Source organism: Stigmatopora argus, chromosome 6, assembly GCF_051989625.1.
Source record: "Stigmatopora argus isolate UIUO_Sarg chromosome 6, RoL_Sarg_1.0, whole genome shotgun sequence".
Classification (NCBI taxonomy): domain Eukaryota; kingdom Metazoa; phylum Chordata; class Actinopteri; order Syngnathiformes; family Syngnathidae; genus Stigmatopora; species Stigmatopora argus.
In genome coordinates, this window is record NC_135392.1 from 3,336,949 (window position 1) to 3,358,504 (window position 21,556).

Here is a 21,556-nt window from a genome sequence, read left to right on the forward strand (position 1 = left end):
AATGGATGCCTGGTTCAGCTGAGCCGCGGGCCGTAGTTTGGTGCCCCCTGGTATAAAGTATTGGTTCGCGTAAGCACCACCTAAAAAAACACTGATTGCAATCAATTTTGATCAATTGGATCTTGATAATCTTTCGGCATCTGGCGACTTTGTCTCAACTTTGGCGAGAAGGGTGTGGCTTATACGCGCAGGCGGCTTATATGCGAGTAAATACGGTACTAAGTTAATAGGTGCATTTATTTCCTAGTTCCAGTTTTGGAGTTGAATTTGAATTTGAATATTTTATAACAAGTAAAAAAAAATGACACCTCGATGAAATGCTACTTTGTGACAAACAAAGCTTTGAGTGTCCTTTTCGTGGCTCTTAACGGCGACTGTTTTGTCCACCTGTTTTCCCAACCGGATTCTGAAGTGATGGGACTTATCGAAGCCGATTTACAAAAGCGAGACCACAACAAAGCTGAGGAGATGTGGAGAGCTGATGGCTCTGTTGATTTTGCCTGCAAGACGTGAAAGCAGTAGCCGTATAAAGTGGTCCTCTAAACAAGGCTACGCCATTAGCGGGAACCACTCCATCTTTCAAAAAAACAACCGTTTTCTGCTTCGGCGTAGCTCAGTGCTGACACTCTGCACAGGTGAACGAGGGCAACAGAAGAGATGGCTTTGAAACAATAGCCAAGGTCGTCTTTTCAACAAATCATAGACAATTGTCTAGTTGTGAGTTATTGCAAAGCCGTTGCCATTCAGGCAACCAATGCTTTATTCAACTTGCACATCTATTCAGTAAAGTGCAACTTTGAAACTTTACTCAGACAGAAGATGACTAGAATGAGAGAAATTTTAGTGTAAATAAGGACGATTGATTTATGAAAGATTTGTCCGTTTTGGTGGTTAGCTAACTACTGGTTAGCATGTATGTGAATAATGAGATAAATTGTTAGATGTTTTATGAAGAACAAAGAGCAAAAGTTGCTATAGCGTATAGCAAGGCATTTTTTCTTTAAAAACGGCATAGTAAAGTAAGGCATTTTTTCTTAAAAAACAACATAGTATAGTAAGGCTTTTTTTCTTAAAAATGACATAGTATAAAGGCTTTTTTCTTGAAAAAACGACATAGTATAGTAAGGCATTTTTTCTTAAAAAACAACATACGTAGTATAGTCAGGTTTTTTTCTTAAAAAACGACATAGTATATAGTAAGGCTTTTTTCTTAAAAAAAACGACATAGTATAGTAGCTTTTTTCTTAAAAAACGACATAGTATAGTAAGGCTTTTTTCTTAAAAAACGACATAGTATAGTAAGGCTTTTTTTCTTAAAAATGACATAGTATAAAGGCTTTTTTCTTGAAAAAAACGACATAGTATAGTAAGGCATTTTTTCTTAAAAAACAACATACGTAGTATAGTCAGGTTTTTTTCTTAAAAAACGACATAGTATATAGTAAGGCTTTTTTCTTAAAAAAAACGACATAGTATAGTAAGGCTTTTTTCTTAAAAAACGACATAGTATAGTAAGGCTTTTTTCTTAAAAAAAAAACCGACATAGTATAGCGAATTTACTCGCATATAAACCGACTGCGCGTATAAGCCGTACCCTTAAAATTGTTGAAATTTACAATTTCTCGCGTATAAGCCGCCCCCTGATTCCCAATTTCCAACTCGATATTCATAATTTTAATAAGGAGTACAAATGTGTTACTTTGAGGGGAAAATCTTAAGAAAAATCATCGCACGTGGTATTTATGAGATACTGTATGAATCAAAAGCACATTATTAGGGTCAATATCATAAGGAAGTAAATATGCCTGTCTTTGTAAATGCAAAATATCAAATTATTCAATTTGAAAAAAGAAATAAGTGTATCTTGACGTTAACCTGATGCTTACTAATGACAGAAATTACAATTTTCTTACCAGAAATTTAAGATGTGGTGGCAGCCATATTACTTCTAATGTCAAAATATCTTGATTCTTTCGATGCTTCATATTACTGCAATAGTTGTCACTTTCTACTTTTTTTCACGTTTTATGCAAGATGTTTTTGTCTTGAATTTCAAAACGTCAAAACAAGTTTTGTTTAGCGTTTGATCTGTTTATCTTTTCTCTATTTTGATATAAATGACCGTATCGGCCACATTGTCTTGCGCCATGGCGTTGTCAACTTGCAGTTTCGTGCATGTCGTGTTTTTATGCGCATATAAGCCATACCCTCGATTCAGTCATCATATTTTTGTCCAACAAAAACGGCTTATATGCGAGTAAATACACTAGAATAAAACAAATCTGAAAAGAACAGGATAGCTACAATAACGTTACCGCCAGATATCGATCAGTTTTAAACGGCCATTGTACTCGGAAGTATGACAAAGGAAATTGCAAAGAATGGTGTGTGACTCTTTCTAACTAATGTGTAGAAGATGGTGAAAGAACACGTTGCTCAAGACCAAGGCGCATGTCACCATTATTTTTTTAATAGACAATAGCAGATTAGAAGAAAAAAAATCTCTTGGAGACATGGCCTATCTCCATGGTGATTTCTGAAAAGCCACTGGATGTCCTCTGGCAATGTTTTCAACAAAACCATGAGCACACATCGTAATTCATACATTGGTTCAAGAGTTATTGGGCAATTAACCTGGTAATGTTGAAGAATTACCTTCATTTCCTCATCTAAGGTCAAGCACTTATTTTGATGTAGATGTTTCCTATCTTTGCGTCACAGCTCTTTAAAAGAGAGAGCGTCTAAATTATTGTTTGGAATTTGAGTTTTTTTATACTTCAATTCCAGATAAAGGAACGTTATTAAATGGGAGTGACATTAATTAAAAGCTCATGTGGCTAATTTGTGCAATTCATGTATGAGCGCTTATTTCTGGATTTGAATATGCATAGTAAGGCTTTTTTCGTAAAAAACGACATACTATAGTAAGGCTTTTTTTCTTAAAAAAATCACATAGTATAGTAAGGCTTTTTTTCTTAAAAAACGACATGCTTTTTTTTTCTTAAAAAACAACATATTATAGTAAGGCTTTTTTCGTAAAAACGACATAGTATAGTTAGGCTTTTTTCGTAAAAAACGACATAGTATAGTAAGGCTTTTTTTCTTTAAAAAACGACATAGTACAGTAAGGCTATTTTTCTTAAAAAAAAAAACATAGTATAGTAAGGCTTTTTTTCTTTAAAAAACAACATAGTATAGTAAGGCTTTTTTTCTTTAAAAAACACAGTATAGTAGGCTTTTTTTCTTAAAAAACGACATGCTTTTTTTCCCTTAAAAAACGACATATTATAGTAAGGCTTTTTTCTTAAAAAAACGACATAGAATAGTAAGGTTTTTTTTTTCATAAAAAAACGACATAGTATAGTAAGGCTTTTTTTCTTTAAAAAACGACATAGAATAGTAAGGTTTTTTTTTTCATAAAAAAACGACATAGTATAGTAAGGCTTTTTTTCTTTAAAAAACGACATAGTATAGTAAGGCTTTTTTTCTTAAAAAACGACAAAGTATAGTAAGGCTTTTTTCTTTAAAAAAAACGACATAGTGTAGTAAGGCTCTTTTTGTAAAAAGCGACATAGCATAGTAAGGCTTTTTTTCTTAAAAAACGACATAATATAGTAAGGCTTTTTTCGTAAAAAAAAACGACATAGTATAGTAAGGCTTTTTCACTGTTTTAATTTCATCGTACAGTATGTAACTCATATTAGATGTCCAGATTATTTAAACTGGGGCAACTGGCTGCGAAAGCTCATCTTCCCGTGCTGTTGACGGAGCTAGATATCCAAACTGTTTTGACTGAGAGCGAACGATCGCTGCCAATCTAAATGGATTGGAGGTCTAGCACCGTCAATAGCGGCCGTTGAGGTAAATGAGACCCCTAAAGAGTTAAACAAATCACTTAGTCAACTATCTTCGTAACGTAGTGTGTCTCGTTAATGACACACACACTCAGCAAGCTTTGGAAAAGCGTCCACAGGAGAGTTTTAACGGAGAGGACAGATGGATGTATTAAGGATTGTAAATTTCCAGCTAAGGACTACAAAACCAATCAAAGCTTTTTAATTAAAGCCCCAGTGATGAAAGCCACGATCACAAAGAAGCCTTTCCTTGACAAACCTGAACATTTATAAGCACTGCTTAAAAGATAAGAACGAGTTGTCACATTTGTAGTTGACACGTGAATCATTACAATGAATATTTATCAATTTTCTCGCCGTTGGTGGAGTGGATCCCAAACGATATGAACGGCTGGCCAAACTAACTGCAGAAAAATGAAGTATTTTCTGCGACCTTGACGTTGAAGACCTTTTCCTTCCAGGAGTAAAAGTTAATAGATAATCAACTTGGAAATCAGCGTGGCCAGCCAAAGGGAAAAAAAATCATTTCAATCCCTCATAAATATTAGCCCAAACAGTAATTTGAATTGCATTTTTAATAGAAGTAAAGTATGCTTGGTTGGAAAGAAAATGATAAGCCTGAGTGCATTCACTGACCGTTCTGGTGTTATGAAGCGTATTTAATGTATTCAAAATAAGAGGCAGGGGGACCTTTGTGCCTAATTAAGAGCCTGCTGGGAGTATTCACAAAACCCATTGGCTACCATACAAGCGCATTAAAAAACATTTAAAGCTGCTGAAGGCAAAAGTGTAAGGTATTTTCTCATTATATATACCCATATTAGCGGCCTGGCAGCTTGAGTGGTTAGCAGCTCTGGGGTCCTGGATTCAAATCCAGGTCGGTCCACCTGTGTGGAGTTTGCATGTGCCTGTGTGGGATTTCTTCCAGGTACTCCGGTTTCCTCCCACATTCCAAAGACATTCGGTAGGCTGATTGGACACTCTAAATTGGCCCTCGTTACGAGTGATTGGTTGTTTGTCTCATTGTGCCCTGTGATTGGCTCGCCACCGATTCAGGGTGCCCCCTGCCTCTGGCCTCAAGTCAGCTGGGATAGGCTCCAGCAACCCCCATGACCCTAGTGAGGATAAAGCTCAAATGGTAGAGCGTCTGCTTACCATGCGAGAGGTAGTTACATCGATTCCTGCATCCTCCCAGTTGTCATTTTACAGCACAAATGGAAATTTAGTGGGTCACTCCATGGTGTAGTAGGGAAGTGGGTGGGTTCTTAGCTCAAATGGTAAAGCATCCACTTAGCATACAAGAGGTAGTTGGATCTATTACTGAATTCAACTTCCTTATGCATGGTAAGTGAGAACTCTACCATTTGAGCTAAGAAGCCACCCACCTCCCCACCATACCATGGACTGGCTGACTACATTTCTGTTTGAGCTATATAGCAACAACTTGTTTGATGTAGGAATCAATCCAACTACCTCTCACATGGTAAGCAGCTAATAATCCACTCAACTCCCTACCTTACCATGGACTTCCTCACATTTTTTTTGTTTGAGCTCAAAAGTTAAAACCTTAGAGGATCCAGGAATTGTCCCTACTAACTCTCGCATTCTACCATATGAGCTAAGAACCCAACCAACACTTTACTACATTTCTATTTGAATGACAACTTGGATGATGTAGGAGTCGATTAATCTATCTCTGTTATCATAAGCAAGGACTCAACCACATGAGCTAAAGCACCACCCACTTCTCTAGTATACCATGGACTAGGCCACTATTTTTCAGTTTGACCTGAAAAGAAGGAACTTATGTCAATAGACAAATTGTGTCAAAACAATGAATTCCACACTAGACTAATTGATCCAAACCAACCAGCTAATTGTCAAGGAAGGTTCTTTTGTAGTGATGTATAGTCCAGTACATCCTCTTTAGTTTACCCTCTCAATAAAAGTCACACACAGTATCATCCAGATCGGCACTTTTACCTCACTCCGTCAAAGGAACACATGCACTTTTGTCACTCCTTGAGGGGAGATCCCAAGCCAAAGTAGCTGAAAGACCAACTACGAAGGGACTCAAACCCTCAATCTTCTGATCCGAAGTCAGACGCCTTATCCATTAGGCCACGTAGTCACTTCTTGACCACTGACACCAGTTTTCAGACCAACCAGGTAAATGCCAAAGAACTGTATTGGATAGTTAACAAAGTATCTTGCTTCTGGTGATGTTTCATCCAGAATGTCATTTTACTTCACTCTTCCAAAGGAGCACCCAGTTTCATCAGTCCTAGAAAGAAGGTCCCAAAGCAAAGTAGCCAGAATAGCTAAAAGACCAACCACGAAGGGACTCGAACCCTCAATCTTCTGATCCGAAGTCAGACGCCTTATCCATTAGGCCACGCAGTCACTTATTGACCACTGACACCAGTTTTAAGACCATACAGGTAAATGCCAAAGAACTGTATTTAATAGTTAACAAAGTATCTTGCTTCTGGTCGTCAGTCCTAGAAAGGAGGTCCCAAACCAAAGTAGCCAGAATAGCTAAAAGGCCAACTACGAAGGGACTCGAACCCTCAATCTTCTGATCCGAAGTCAGACGCCTTATCCATTAGGCCACGCAGTCACTTATTGACAGCTGACACCAGTTTTCAGACCAACCAGGTAAATGCCAAAGAACTGTAGTTAAAAGTTAACAAAGTATCTTGCTTCTGGTCATCAGTCCTAGAAAGGAGGTCCCAAACCAAAGTAGCCAGAATAGCTAAAAGACCAACCACGAAGGGACTCGAACCCTCAATCTTCTGATCCGAAGTCAGACGCCTTATCCATTAGGCCACGTAGTCACTTATTGACCACTGACACCAGTTTTCAGACCAACCAGGTAAATGCCAGAGAACTGTATTTAATAGTTAACAAAGTATCTTGCTTCTGGTCATCAGTCCTAGAAAGGAGGTCCCAAACCAAAGTAGCCAGAATAGCTAAAAGACCAACCACGAAAGGACTCGAACCCTCAATCTTCTGATCCGAAGTCAGACGCCTTATCCATTAGGCCACGCAGTCACTTAATGACCACTGACACCAGTTTTCAGACCAACCAGGTAAATGCCAGAAAACTGTATTTAATAGTAAACAAAGTATCTTGCATCTGGTCGTCAGTCCGAGAAAGGAGGTCCCAAACCAAAGTAGCCAGAATAGCTAAAAGACCAACCACGAAGGGACTCGAACCCTCAATCTTCTGATCCGAAGTCAGACGCCTTATCCATTAGGCCACGCAGTCACTTATTGACAGCTGACACCAGTTTTCAGACCAACCAGGTAAATGCCAAAGAACTGTATTGGATAGTTAACAAAGTATCTTGCTTCTGGTGATGTTTCATCCATAATGTCATTTTACTTCACTCTCTCAAAGGAGCACCCAGTTTCATCAGTCCTAGAAAGAAGGTCCCAAAGCAAAGTAGCCAAAGTTGCTGAAAGACCAACTACGAAGGGACTCGAACCCTCAATCTTCTGATCCGAAGTCAGACGCCTTATCCATTAGGCCACGTAGTCACTTATTGACCACTGACACCAGTTTTCAGACCAACCAGGTAAATGCCAAAGAACTGTAGTTAAAAGTTAACAAAGTATCTTGCTTCTGGTCATCAGTCCTAGAAAGGAGGTCCCAAACCAAAGTAGCCAGAATAGCTAAAAGACCAACCACGAAGGGACTCGAACCCTCAATCTTCTGATCCGAAGTCAGACGCCTTATCCATTAGGCCACGCAGTCACTTATTGACCACTGACACCAGTTTTCAGACCAACCAGGTAAATGCCAGAGAACTGTATTTAATAGTTAACAAAGTATCTTGCATCTGGTCGTCAGTCCTAGAAAGGAGGTCCCAAACCAAAGTAGCCAGAATAGCTAAAAGACCAACCACGAAGGGACTCGAACCCTCAATCTTCTGATCCAAAGTCAGACGCCTTATCCATTAGGCCACGCAGTCACTTATTGACAGCTGACACCAGTTTTCAGACCAACCAGGTAAATGCCAAAGAACTGTATTGGATAGTTAACAAAGTATCTTGCTTCTGGTGATGTTTCATCCAGAATGTCATTTTACTTCACTCTCTCAAAGGAGCACCCAGTTTCATCAGTCCTAGAAAGAAGGTCCCAAAGCAAAGTAGCCAAAGTTGCTGAAAGACCAACTACGAAGGGACTCGAACCCTCAATCTTCTGATCCGAAGTCAGACGCCTTATCCATTAGGCCACGTAGTCACTTATTGACCACTGACACCAGTTTTCAGACCAACCAGGTAAATGCCAAAGAACTGTAGTTAAAAGTTAACAAAGTATCTTGCTTCTGGTCATCAGTCCTAGAAAGGAGGTCCCAAACCAAAGTAGCCAGAATAGCTAAAAGACCAACCACGAAGGGACTCGAACCCTCAATCTTCTGATCCGAAGTCAGACGCCTTATCCATTAGGCCACGCAGTCACTTATTGACCACTGACACCAGTTTTCAGACCAACCAGGTAAATGCCAGAGAACTGTATTTAATAGTTAACAAAGTATCTTGCATCTGGTCGTCAGTCCTAGAAAGGAGGTCCCAAACCAAAGTAGCCAGAATAGCTAAAAGACCAACCACGAAGGGACTCGAACCCTCAATCTTCTGATCCAAAGTCAGACGCCTTATCCATTAGGCCACGCAGTCACTTATTGACAGCTGACACCAGTTTTCAGACCAACCAGGTAAATGCCAAAGAACTGTATTGGATAGTTAACAAAGTATCTTGCTTCTGGTGATGTTTCATCCAGAATGTCATTTTACTTCACTCTCTCAAAGGAGCACCCAGTTTCATCAGTCCTAGAAAGAAGGTCCCAAAGCAAAGTAGCCAAAGTTGCTGAAAGACCAACTACGAAGGGACTCGAACCTTCAATCTTCTGATCCGAAGTCAGACGCCTTATCCATTAGGCCACGTAGTCACTTATTGACCACTGACACCAGTTTTCAGACCAACCAGGTAAATGCCAAAGAACTGTAGTTAAAAGTTAACAAAGTATCTTGCTTCTGGTCATCAGTCCTAGAAAGGAGGTCCCAAACCAAAGTAGCCAGAATAGCTAAAAGACCAACCACGAAGGGACTCGAACCCTCAATCTTCTGATCCGAAGTCAGACGCCTTATCCATTAGGCCACGCAGTCACTTATTGACCACTGACACCAGTTTTCAGACCAACCAGGTAAATGCCAGAGAACTGTATTTAATAGTTAACAAAGTATCTTGCATCTGGTCGTCAGTCCGAGAAAGGAGGTCCCAAACCAAAGTAGCCAGAATAGCTAAAAGGCCAACCACGAAGGGACTCGAACCCTCAATCTTCTGATCCGAAGTCAGACGCCTTATCCATTAGGCCACGCAGTCACTTATTGACCACTGACACCAGTTTTCAGACCAACCAGGTAAATGCCAGAGAACTGTATTTAATAGTTAACAAAGTATCTTGCATCTGGTCGTCAGTCCTAGAAAGGAGGTCCCAAACCAAAGTAGCCAGAATAGCTAAAAGACCAACCACGAAGGGACTCGAACCCTCAATCTTCTGATCCGAAGTCAGACGCCTTATCCATTAGGCCACGCAGTCACTTATTGACCACTGACACCAGTTTTAAGACCATCCAGGTAAATGCCAAAGAACTGTATTTAATAGTTAACAAAGTATCTTGCATCTGGTCGTCAGTCCAAGAAAGGAGGTCCCAAACCAAAGTAGCCAGAATAGCTAAAAGACCAACCACAAACGGACTGGAACCCTCAATCTTTCGAAGTCAGACACCTTATCCATTAGGCCACGCAGTCACTCATTCACTGTGGACACCAGTGTTCAAACCAACCAGGTAATTGCCACAGAACAAACAAAGAACTGTATTTAACAATTGACAAAGTATCTTGCTTCTGGTGATGTATCATCCAGAATGTAATTTCCACTTCACTCTCTCAAAGGAGCTCCAACCTTCGTCAGATCCAATCAAAAATAACGGTCTCCGAGAACTGATCTAAATTATACATGCCTAGAATATACCTACCAAATTTCATTCTGATCTGTCCATGAATAAAGCAAGATTAGCATTTTTACATAACATCTTCCTCGAACTAAGTAAGCAAGAACTTGGGACTACCCAGTAAGCAAAGTAAAAATTGTAAACAAGTGACTTTTTATGGAACTTTTTAGACAGTGTCGATATTTCGGGTTTAGTGCCTAAACACCATCGAGCGTCATTCTTAATCGGGCTGGTTTTTTATCGGTGCCTTTATGAAGCAGTAAATGGAGCATGCCGTTCCAGCACATTTTATTTAAAAGTCCATCCCAGTTTTGTCCTCAGCCAATTAGAGCCACGTGACAGTTTGACAAACAGATATATTCTTTCATTGTTGGCGCCCAGTATTACCGCTGTGACACATTATCACTCTGTTGCTCGTTAGAGAAGCAATCTGCCTTTCCGGGCGTGAGAATGTTCGAATGAACAGCTGTCGCGGACTGTTGCTTCTTTCATGGATCTCACTAATACAACAAGTGGAAGTTACACAAGTTTTTTATGTTCTCCTTCACGCTAAATAAGTTTGCTTGTGATTGTGTTTTTCTCCACGGAGGTTTTGGCGCTCCCGAACGGTGGGCATCGGGCAGAAGAAAAAGAAATGGCCGACAGCGAAGTATAAATCAGCCTTTTTTTGTCTGCACCGTTGTAAACATCCTGGTGCGGTAATCAAGAAGTAATTGGAATTCATTCAAGTCTTACCCAAGGGATATTTTTGTATCTCTTCGGTGAAAATGTGTTCCTTGGCTTTACACTCCAGACGTGTCAAAATCCCACCGTAAAATGATAAAAATGTTGCTGTACAGCATCGCTCTGTTCATTTTTTGTATCTTAATGAAGTCATTTTAGTTCTGTATCCGTACTAGTACTTGTTTGAATAACACTGCCAGGCGAGATGAAATTGAAATCCAATCCAAAACTTGGTTAGAGCCTTCAAATTGCAGTTTTTGTTTTCATCAAATCAGCAAAATATGGTTTGAAAAAGCTGATGAAATGCTACTAGGTCATGTTCCCTCATATGACCCGAGTTTGATAGATTTTATTTTCACTCGCTAAAAGTACAACTAAACCAAAAACCTTGGCTAAACAGATGAAATAGCAGCATGGATCCATTTAGGTTTATCTCCCAACTCCCAACCAGTGTTTCTACAAAAGCCCAAGTGTCAATAAATGTGTTTTTGAACATAACTAATAATCTATAAATGTGCCCTCTGCGCGGAGTTAGAACAAAACACATTTCTCCCGATTTGAAAATATGGAGTCTGCCAAATCCTATTGCTCGAAAAACAAAGCAAACATTTAATAGAATATCAAAACAAACAGTCATGCAAACTGCTCTCTTCAGCCGTCCTGCTTTCAATATCTTAAATCGTAGCATTCAAAACTGGGACTCTACTGATAAGCTTATTTTCAGATATATGATTATTTTCCTTTTAAGAAAACCCATTATTTTTTATCAATGTTAAAAAAAATCATGAATTAATTTGAAGTCTTATGTTTATTTCCTGGCTGTATGATAGCCTGTCAGTATCTTCGATCAGCGCCTATTAAGAGCGTTTTCTACAGTGTACCTGATATCCAAACCCTTTGCTGCCTGTGTTGTGAGATAAGGGCCAAGCCTCTAAAAATAAGCTACAAAAAAGAGCGCATCATGTCATTCAAAGGTCTTCTTTGTGTCCTGATGCCGACACCTTCAGAGAGGAAAGTAACGCAGGAGGCATTAAAGGTGTTTACTTCTCCAAGGATTAAATGTCCTTTTCAGTATTCATCCTATTATGAATCGTATACGTGGGTTTACCAAGAGTCCTTCCATTGAATGCTAACTTCCTGTGGTAATGATAACCTGGGATCTGCTTCAGAAAGGGAAAATGTTTACTGATCTACTACCAAGTGAATCTTCTGATTCATAGCCATTAGGCCACACAGTCACTCAACAAACTTTCAAACCAGCATCTAAACCAACCAGGTAATTGTCAGAGAAGGTTCTCAGTATGTCCTTTTTACTTCACCTTCTCAAAGAAGTCACCACTGTTGTCAAACCTTGAAAGGAGATTACAATGCAAAGCAGCTAGACAATTCAACGGCGAAGGGACTCGGACCCTCAATCTTCTGAGCCGATGTCAGACGCCTTATCCATTAGGCCACGCAGTCACTCATTGACCTCTGACACCAGTGTTCAGCCCAACCAGGTAAATGCCCAAAAACTGTATTTAATACTGAATAAAGTATCTTTCTTCTGGTGCTGTATCATCCAAAATGGCATTTTCACTTCACTCTCTCAAAGAGGCACACTTTCATCAGTCCTCGAAAGGACCAAAGTAGCCACAATAGCTGAAAGACCAACTACAAAGGGACTCGAACGCTCAATCTTCTGATCCAAAATCAGACGCTTATCCATTAGGCCACACAGTCACTCATTGACCCCTGACACCAGTGTTCAGACCAACCAGGTAAATGCCAAAGAATTGTATTTAATAGTTAACAAAGTATCATTCAGAATGCCATTTTTACTTCACTCGCTCAAAGGAGGGATCACTTTTGTTACTCCTGAAACCCTAGCAGACAGACCAACTACGAAGGGACTCGAACCCTCAATCTTCTGATCCGAAGTCAGACGCCTTATCCATTAGGCCACGCAGTCATTCATTGACTTCTGACACTAGTGTTCAGACCAACCAGGTAATTGCCACAGAACAAACAAAGAACTGCATTTAATAGCTGACAAAGTATCTTGCTTCTGGTGATGTATCATCCAAAAATGTCATTTTTAGTTCACGCTCTCTAAGGAGAGACCACTTCATCACTCCTTGAAAGGAGGTCCCAAACCAAAGTACCCAGAATAGCTAACAGACCAACTACGAAGGGACTCGAACCCTCAATCTTCTGATTCGAAGTCAGACGCCTTATCCATTAGGCCACGCAGTCACTCATCCACTGTTGGCTGCAAGAGCATCTTGGCCCAATAAACGGAGGAATATGTCCAATTTCCTACAAGCAGCACTCGTTTTGACCTGAGGGCTTCAACAAGGCGACGACATCACCCAATTATTCATGCCACCGGATCGCCACACAACCTCTAAGAAGAATGTCAAATCATGGCACTTTTATCCACTTTAGCATCTTTTTTTATTGTCGTTTCCGAGCACAACAATAATTCCAATATTTTGAAGGAAGAAAATGCGATAAAAAGCTTATTAGGTGTTAAACGGTTCAATTTCCCTTTTACTAGCACAAATCCCCTGTCGATTTCCTCCTTGTTTACTTCCACATTTGTTTAGCTATACCCGAAATGGTTGCGGGGAGCCAATGGGAAGCTTCGTTTAAGATCATAGAGTGTTGCTCTTTCTTTCTACCGCATTCATTTCCGACTAAGAAGGTCCAATAAACGTCTGACCTCTCTTTTTCTGACGCTGGCCCCTGGGCCCGGTCCACTTAGTCTAATAGAGACGTCGAGCGAACACAGAAGGAGGCCATCTTAAAAGTCTCTCGGAAGAAAGCGAATTATATATAGCCACTGATTAAGGCAGAGATGGGAACATGACCTACATGCATGGCTACATTTTTTTTTTTTTGCCCACTTGGCGGCTACGGAACAAACCTCCCGTCCAGGACCGGTACACTACAACTGGGAGGCTCACTAATTATACGGAGTCATATTTCAATGCAAACCTCATTAATATATTTCCTCATTATTGGGTTTTAATGGCACTTTCTGCAGTGGGGGAGACTCTCGCTGTACTACCTGTCATGTAGGTATTGTCTGGATCGTATATCAATTTCGCAAATTACTCTTGAAATGGATCACTGCCTTTCACACTCGGCGAGCGCTCTAAAATTAGCTCGCGGAGAATCATGAGGATGAAGATCAGTCTTTTACGACCCTCGCCATTGATGCCGCTAAGCAGGCTATTCGGACAGCCGTGGGGGAGTGGACTGAGCTTTTGTTCAACGCGAGGCCTTTTAACAGCCACCCGAGCTTGATTTAACACCCCTGAAGAGACCTGGACCCCCGAATCCACTCCCACTTCACCTGCTCGTATCTCCCTGAGCACCGAGCGGCCCATTACCCAAGCGCCGCTACGGTGTCCAGACGACCGAGATCAAATTCGTGATTCCTGAGTATGTCAGGAGAGAGTTTGTGAGAGTCAGCACATCTTGTGAGTCTTGTCAGCGGGGATAGTAAAGAGGAAAATGTGAAGATCACTAAAGAACAGGAAATGAAACTGACCGGGTCAGCAGAGAGCAAAATTAGATGTCAATTGGATTGACTTTAAAAAAAAGCTAGAAAGCAGATATCTAAAAAAAAAAGCTCCATTTGCTTTGAATTTAGATTTTCAATAGTTGTAATTCTACTTACGAATGCTTCGAGGTACGAAATCCCTCTGAATGTAAATGTATTTCCTGTATCCGTTATTTTATTTTGAAATTGTCCTGGTTACATTATTGCAGACTGGGTTTGGGTCCGGTTGGAACCTCGTTGATCATCGTTTTTCGTCACGGTGCTCTTCATTTAAAATTTTGGGAACAAATGAAATGAGTAAATGGACACTTTACATATAAAATACTGCTCTACTTACAAAATATTCAAGTTACGAAAAAGTTCTGGAACCAATTAATTTCGTAAATTGAAGTACGACTGTAGTAGTTTGGTTCTGGTACTGAAAATGTATCACAAATCGGAATACATTAAAAAAAAGTTGAATTTAAACAAATTATAATGAAATATTAAAATCTAAAGTCGGCAAAATCCAAATTGATTTTCTTCCCCATTGGGTAAAGATTTTTTCTGCTCGATCGAACTAGCCTTATGCGAATGATAAATTATTAATAAGAATGTATATAATAAACTGAGCATTTTGACTTTGCTACTGTTTGACCATGTTGCCAGGCACTGGCAGAAAACAACTTTAGAATGTATCATGGAAAAGAAAATATAATCTAATTCGGGAATAACTCCTCAGCAAAGAAAGGGATTAGTTGGGATTTATCAGCTTCTTCCCCATCTGCCTGTCACTATTTGTCCAACTTCACCCAAGTGCAACGATACCACGCTAAGTTTCTCTTTAAATTGCCTTGAGCTATTATCACGTGATCCAGGCCAGGGCGGGTGGCGCCGTTGAGCCAAGAAACAGCTCGTTAGCAGGTTCGGTATGACCTGACTGACGGCAATTCTGGGGCTTGTAATTTATTTAGCAAGAGACCCGAAGAGAAACATTCATCAAATCCCCCCCTTTTCCCTACCTTACGACTTTACATTGATCGAGTTTAGCCTTCAGGAGCTTTGCTGAAACTCTGGTTGAATATGTACTTCTAGAAAATAACTCACCAAGTGTTTCATTGTTCACCCAGAGAAATCGCTGCCTTTGGCCTTGGTCAAGTGTAGCGAGAGTACAATGAAAACTTGCTAGAAGCAAACTCCACTCGAAAGAAGTCGCTGGCCTTTCAACATCGTAGATTTCTACACCCAGACTCAGGACGTACTCACACCAAGTAAGTCCACGAGTCGCTTTCTTAGGCTCAAAATTGGAAGGAACCTTAAAATACCCTAAGACCAAGAATAAGTCACCTGGAAATGCCACAAAAAATCTGCGGGAAGCCACAAAGAAACAAGAATCAACCTGGAAAGTCTGCCAAAATCAATCGGAAATTATCCAAAATTGACCAGAAGTGACCTGGAAGTACCCTAAAGTGATGCAAAATAAACTTATTGCCCGATATTGACAATAACAGACGTCCAAATCCCTTAAACTGGCTGTTAATGCTTATCTTTCGGCTAATTAACTTAACTTTTTGGTCCCAAAATAACATGGTCTACATCAGGGGTCGGGAACCTTTTTGACGAAGAGAGCCATAAACAATTCACATTTTCAAGCATTATTCCTTGAGAGCCATACTCAGAATTTAAAAGTAAAAATACATGAAAATGTGTGCATTTATTAATCATTTCACCACTTTGAAAAAGTCTCTGAATTCTTTCAAGAATATTTTTTCACTGTTTCTAATCAATGAGTATCAATGAGAGTATGCATGCAAAAGAGTATAATGAAGAAAAAATATGATTAAAAAGGCGCTAGAGATAGTGTTGGTGCCACAGTAACGCTCCCATTGGTGCGTTCGGGGCTTAGGTGGTCTCTCACCAGAGGTTCCCATATTTTATCACACAAGTTAGCAGCGAGCCATATCCACCCATCAAAAGAGCCACATATGGCTCCCGAGCCATAAGTTCCCTACCCCTGGTCTACATCAAGGGTGTCAGACTCGGGTTGGTTCGCGGGCCGCTTTAACATCAACTTGATTTCACGTGGGCCGGACCATTTTAGATATAATATTTAGATTTTTTTTTATAAATGGATTAAAAGAACTGGATTAAAAGCCCTGAATATTCAGTTTTTTATAGATCTAAAACAATGTTTATTTTAGCTTTCTTTAAATATATTTTTAGATTTTACAAAATGATTTTTGAACAAAAAACAGAAAAAATGGATTAAAAAATTACAATTATTGATTTAAAAGGGGAAAAATCAGAAAATGTAATATACATCTATACTCTTCATTTTAATTAGATCCTAAAACAGAAAGTCGGCACTCATGATTTACTTTCCCAGGCCACACAAAATAATGCGGCGGGCCAGATGTGGCCCCCGGGCCGCCACTTTGACACACGTGGTCTACATGGCATAAATGTGGCAGTGTTTGACACCCCTTGCTATTGTTTTTGCTAACCTCATTCTATTTGTTTTTCTCTGGCCTGTTCCCTGAAGTGCGCCTTTACGTTTATCTGCTTATTATCAGTTGTGGTGTGCCAGCAACATTGTCGTTGATGTCATCATTGGACTATTACACTTGTTGACACAGCTGTTGTTTTGCCAATTGTGCACCCATCATTCCTGTTTTCGCTCTCCGTCTGTTTATTCTCTCCACCTCAAGCCGACCTGCCAAGTTTTCCCTTGCGTCGAAGCGCGGTAAAAACCACCGACAAATTGACCTGACTCTACTACAAAGTAGTAGTCAGAATGTGTCATTCCCAGAGTATAAACGTACATTCAATTTTTTTTAACTCATCTACTGCATTTGCCAATTCGCAGGCTAACTCGTGAATAATTTTTCTCCCGACCTACTGTTGTTTTGCTTTGAACAGCTCGGCTCTGGAAGATTGGGATGAAAAAATAAAAAAACAGCAACGCAATTTAGCGCGGTAAAGAAGACAAATAAGTTTTAGTTATTAGGATCAAAGGCTGTTGGGAAAGCAGTTGCCTGCCTGCTGCGCAATACTGAGAGTACATATATTGTTATTATAGTTATTAGTTCATGTGGGGGTTGCGCAGAAACTAAGTTTAGCACTAGAAGATTAAAAAAAACGACATTTCCTGAATAGAAACTCACCGTCAGATGTTAAATATATTGTACTTACTTGACTTTAATCGATCTTTAAAAAAAGGCAAAGAACATCAGGTTTGCTGACATGACAATGCTAAAGCCAAATTTGATTTTGACTTGATTTGATTTATTTAATAAGGAACAGCACATATTAATGAACATATTTATATTCATGTTAATGAACATATATATGTAAATATGTAAGATTGTAGCAAATGGTTAATTTCCATCTTTAGTCCCTTGTGTAGGTTGAAGATAAAAGATGACACATACGAGACACACAGATGCCTACGTAGCATAGTTTTAGACAGCGTTGTGATTGTAATTTTGTTCTTCTAACAGGCAGGCTTTAAGATGATTGGCCAAGAGCACAAGGGTCAAAGTGGCGGCCCGGGGGCCAAATCTGGCCCGCCGCATCATTTTGTGTGGCCCGTGAAAGTAAATCATGAGTGCCGACTTTCTGTTTTAGGATCAAATTAAAATGAAGGGTTTAGATGTATATTAAATTTCCTGATTTCCCCCCTTTTAAATCAATAATTGTAATTTTTTAAATCATTTTTTCTGTGTTTTTAGTTCAAAAATCATTTTCTAAAATCTAAAAATATATATAAAAAAAAGCTAAAATAAACATTGTTTTAGATCCAGTTCTTTTAATCAATTTATTAAAAAAAAATCTAAATATTATATCTAAAATGGTCCGGCCCACATGAAATCAAGTTGACGTTAAAGCGGCCCGCGAACCAACCCGAGTCTGACACCCCTGGCCAAGAGGTTCAGAGACTGGAGTTAATTGGTATGTTAATTGGTATTGAGTTACAAGTATGAAGAAAGATGGGAACTACACAGTCACCTCTAGAGCCAGCCCTTGTTGACGTGTTGGAATTTTTCTGTCCAAAATCTTGCTGTGGGGGAGGAGCTTTGTGTGGGAAGATTTTCTAAACTAAAGTGGCATCTGCATATTTAACAATATTGTTACCTGTTGATATATTCCTTCTTTTGTTGAACGTCTGTCACCCCCAATGGCAGTCAACAAGCAAAGAAACAATCCCACTGAAAAGCATGAGCTCTAAATCCAAAAATCCAGATCTTAAGTACACTTCATTAGCGATACCCCAGGCTAATTCAGTCCAATTCTCATTTTACGTTAAAATCCAGTCTGCTTTTCAAATTGTATTGGCACTCATTAAAAGAAAGTGAAGAGAATATCATTTATACACTTTGCAAGCAAACTTTGTGGCAGCACCTTCTCTTTTGCCTGGCGGGTCACGGCCACCCAGCCCGGCCAGCTTGTGAAATATTAAGTGTGTTGAATCATAATAAATGTGACAGAAGAAGCCTTATGGGACTCTTTGCCTTGGGGCTCAAAACACACAGTGGCGCAGACTTTATGGCGCTTTTAAATCAATTCCTCACAAAGCAATTGTTGTTTTCTTACACTGAACAACACGGCTATAAATATGTTGCTTGAGGAAGGTTAGCGGATGGAATAAAGCACCATAAAAACAAAAAACAACCACTCTCATTTCATTAAGTTGTTGAGACTGTGTCGTAAAATGGATGATTCTCATCATTGTGTCAGAAAGGTTTAGCATTTGGACGTTTAGATATACGAGAACAACCTCATTGAAATGTTTCAACGTTGAACATTTATAGACTCCAAACATGCTCCGAGATATAAAGAACACATTAAGGATAGTATGTGGCTTCTGGGTAAAATTTGCAGATGATGAAAAGCCTTTCTTTTTGCAAATGGTTTGACTGCTCTTGGCCAACTGTTTAATATTGCAGAACATTTTTAAAGGCTTGCTGTTCTCGCAAGAAAAAGCAAAGTCCAAAAGCGACCAATTATTTTCTTGGTTCAATTAAAACTGGTAGTTATACAGTCATCTTCAAGTTGTTCATAGTTTGACATCTTACCACTCGGATCACACCGAACTATAAAACCTTCTCACCTATAGAACTCTTGAAAAAGTATCACCTAAAAGCTAGAACATTGCACTGACATGCATTGAAAAGGCTAAATCAAGGGTGTCAGACTCGGGTTGGTTCGCGGGCCGCATTAACGTCAACTCGGTTTCATGTGGGCCGGACCATTTTAGATATAATATTTAGATTTTTTTTAATAAATAGAACTGGATTAAAATCCCTGAATATTCAGTTTTTTATAGATCTAAAACAATGTTTATTTTAGCTTTTTTAAAATATATCTTAAGATTTTACAAAATGATTTTTGAATTAAAAACACAGAAAAAATGGATTAAAAAATTACAATTATTGATTTAAAAGGGGGAAAATCAGGAAATTTAATATACATCTATACTCTTCATTTTAATTTGATCCTAAAACAGAAAGTCGGCACTCATGATTGACTTTCCCGGGCTACACAAAATGATGCGGCGGGCCAAATTTGACCCCTGGACCGCCACTTTGACACATGTGGTATAGTGCAAGGGTGTCAGACTCGGGTTGGTTCGCGGGCCGCTTTAACGTCAACTTGATTTCACGTGGGCCGGACCATTTTAGATATATTTAGATTATTTTTTTTACCAACCTGTCTGACACCCTTGACATAGACCAATTCAAAAAGGAAGTCATGTGAGCAGTACAACCAGGAAGTGTGTCCGTAGCGGTCTAGTTTGTCATCCCTAGCTAAGATGGTGGCGTCCTGAGCAAGTAATGATAGGCACAAATAAGTGAGTTTTTTCACGTTTTATGCAACATACATTTTGTTTCTTGAATTTCATTCATAGACTTCAAAATAAATTTAGTTAAGCGTTTTATCCGTTTATCTTTTCTCCATTTTGAAATAAATGACCGTATCAGCCGCATTGTCTTGCGTTATGGAGTTTCGTCTTTGTCACTTTGCAGTTTCGTGCATGTCAAGTCTAATTTGTGCGCATATAAGCCGTACCCTCAATCGGTCATCCTTTAATAATAAATATGGCAATAAAATACAGTATTAGATGTGTAAAAACTTACCCCAGCGTGGTCATGGTGACGATGGTGTACCAGAAAGAAGCCGGGATGCTGGTGAACTTGCTGGAGCTGGAGCCTTTCTCTGCGTAGAACATGACGGTGGCGAAGATAATGATGGCCATGGTGAGGGAAAAGAGCAGAAAGCCCAACTCTGAAGCACAACTCTTGAGGGTGTAGCCCAGGATGCGCAGGCCCTGCGAGTGGCGCGAGAACTTGAAGATGCGGAAGACGCGGAAAACCCGCAGCGTGACGAAAGCGCCGCTCACGTCCTCGTTGTTGGTCATCACCAGGCCGATGTAGTACGGCAGAATGGCCACCACGTCGATGATGCTCATGACGGATCGCATGAAGCGATAGCGGCTGGGCGCGGCGAACAAGCGCAGCAGGTACTCCACCGTGAAGATCATGACGCAGGCCGTGTCCATGCAGAAGAAGGCCACCGTGTAGCGCTCGCCGCACGGCATGTCCTTTTGCGTGGCGGTGGACCCGCACGGCACCGTCTCCACCACGTTGGTGATGACGGAGATGGCGATGAAGAAGCCCGTGACGTAGTAGAACACCAGCGCCATGGTGGAGGTGTGAGGGTTCTCGAAAGCCCGCCACATGGTCTCTCGGAAGTTCATGTGGGGCAGCTTGACGTCCTTGTTCTCCTCCAGGTCGTCCTGAAGCCGTTCCAGGTTCTCCCGTTTCCGATCTTTGTATTCTTCGTAGCAGCAGTCGCCGATGATCTCCGGGATGATGCCGAAGAACGTCAGCTCCTCGTCGTAGGCCGAGATGCACTCGTGACGTGGGTAGTGAAGCTTGCCGGTCCGGTAGAAGTTCAAGATGCTCCGGAAGGCGTCGGGGTCTCGGTCGAAGAAGTACTCCTTGGACTCCTCGTTGTAGAAGAAGTCTTTCTCGGAGCTGCCCAGAAGGGTGTCCGGGTAGCGGTCCAGGGTGGTCCTCCACGTTTGGAATCGACGCCCGCTGACGTTGAGGACGATGAGTTCGTCCTGTCGCCGACGGTGGTCTCGCGGCGCCACGGGCATGGGGCAGGTGGCGACGGGCATCCAGCCGATGGCGGCTGCCCGGGCGAACGGGAGCCAGGCGGCCACTCCCGTAGCCATGGCCGGTCTTGGGAAAAAAGCGCTCAGGCCTTCAGGCTTTCTCGCAATCAGCCGACATCTGCGGGAGAAGCAACATGAGCAACATTAGCGCTAAATGGTTAGCCACTACGTCAAGGGTGTCAGACTCGGTTGGTTCGCGGGCCGCTTTAACGTCAACTTGATTTCACGTGGGCCGGACCATTTTAGATA

At 40.6% G+C, this 21,556-nt stretch overlaps 1 protein-coding gene and 18 non-coding genes across 20 annotated transcripts in view; all 19 read right to left on the reverse strand.

Annotated features, from left to right (window-relative positions):
• LOC144075426 (A-type voltage-gated potassium channel KCND3-like) overlaps positions 1-21,556 on the reverse strand; it is a 70,741-nt gene that overhangs the window by 34,039 nt on the left and 15,146 nt on the right. For both annotated transcript variants that reach the window (XM_077602414.1, XM_077602413.1), the window contains exon 5: positions 20,265-21,425. In XM_077602414.1, coding sequence (XP_077458540.1) covers positions 20,265-21,367 — 1,103 coding nt within the window. In that variant the 5' untranslated portion in view covers positions 21,368-21,425. The remainder of the gene's footprint in view (positions 1-20,264; positions 21,426-21,556) is intronic.
• Positions 5,913-5,985, reverse strand: trnar-ucg (transfer RNA arginine (anticodon UCG)). The gene has a single exon. It is a non-coding gene; the product is annotated as a tRNA-Arg (tRNA).
• On the reverse strand, positions 6,185-6,257 carry trnar-ucg (transfer RNA arginine (anticodon UCG)). Its single transcript has one exon. It is a non-coding gene; the product is annotated as a tRNA-Arg (tRNA).
• trnar-ucg (transfer RNA arginine (anticodon UCG)) lies at positions 6,402-6,474 on the reverse strand. Its single transcript has one exon. It is a non-coding gene; the product is annotated as a tRNA-Arg (tRNA).
• Positions 6,619-6,691, reverse strand: trnar-ucg (transfer RNA arginine (anticodon UCG)). The gene has a single exon. It is a non-coding gene; the product is annotated as a tRNA-Arg (tRNA).
• trnar-ucg (transfer RNA arginine (anticodon UCG)) lies at positions 6,836-6,908 on the reverse strand. Its single transcript has one exon. It is a non-coding gene; the product is annotated as a tRNA-Arg (tRNA).
• trnar-ucg (transfer RNA arginine (anticodon UCG)) lies at positions 7,053-7,125 on the reverse strand. Its single transcript has one exon. It is a non-coding gene; the product is annotated as a tRNA-Arg (tRNA).
• Positions 7,325-7,397, reverse strand: trnar-ucg (transfer RNA arginine (anticodon UCG)). The gene has a single exon. It is a non-coding gene; the product is annotated as a tRNA-Arg (tRNA).
• On the reverse strand, positions 7,542-7,614 carry trnar-ucg (transfer RNA arginine (anticodon UCG)). Its single transcript has one exon. It is a non-coding gene; the product is annotated as a tRNA-Arg (tRNA).
• Positions 7,759-7,831, reverse strand: trnaq-uug (transfer RNA glutamine (anticodon UUG)). The gene has a single exon. It is a non-coding gene; the product is annotated as a tRNA-Gln (tRNA).
• Positions 8,031-8,103, reverse strand: trnar-ucg (transfer RNA arginine (anticodon UCG)). Its single transcript has one exon. It is a non-coding gene; the product is annotated as a tRNA-Arg (tRNA).
• On the reverse strand, positions 8,248-8,320 carry trnar-ucg (transfer RNA arginine (anticodon UCG)). Its single transcript has one exon. It is a non-coding gene; the product is annotated as a tRNA-Arg (tRNA).
• On the reverse strand, positions 8,465-8,537 carry trnaq-uug (transfer RNA glutamine (anticodon UUG)). Its single transcript has one exon. It is a non-coding gene; the product is annotated as a tRNA-Gln (tRNA).
• trnar-ucg (transfer RNA arginine (anticodon UCG)) lies at positions 8,737-8,809 on the reverse strand. Its single transcript has one exon. It is a non-coding gene; the product is annotated as a tRNA-Arg (tRNA).
• trnar-ucg (transfer RNA arginine (anticodon UCG)) lies at positions 8,954-9,026 on the reverse strand. Its single transcript has one exon. It is a non-coding gene; the product is annotated as a tRNA-Arg (tRNA).
• trnar-ucg (transfer RNA arginine (anticodon UCG)) lies at positions 9,171-9,243 on the reverse strand. Its single transcript has one exon. It is a non-coding gene; the product is annotated as a tRNA-Arg (tRNA).
• trnar-ucg (transfer RNA arginine (anticodon UCG)) lies at positions 9,388-9,460 on the reverse strand. The gene has a single exon. It is a non-coding gene; the product is annotated as a tRNA-Arg (tRNA).
• Positions 12,477-12,549, reverse strand: trnar-ucg (transfer RNA arginine (anticodon UCG)). Its single transcript has one exon. It is a non-coding gene; the product is annotated as a tRNA-Arg (tRNA).
• trnar-ucg (transfer RNA arginine (anticodon UCG)) lies at positions 12,761-12,833 on the reverse strand. Its single transcript has one exon. It is a non-coding gene; the product is annotated as a tRNA-Arg (tRNA).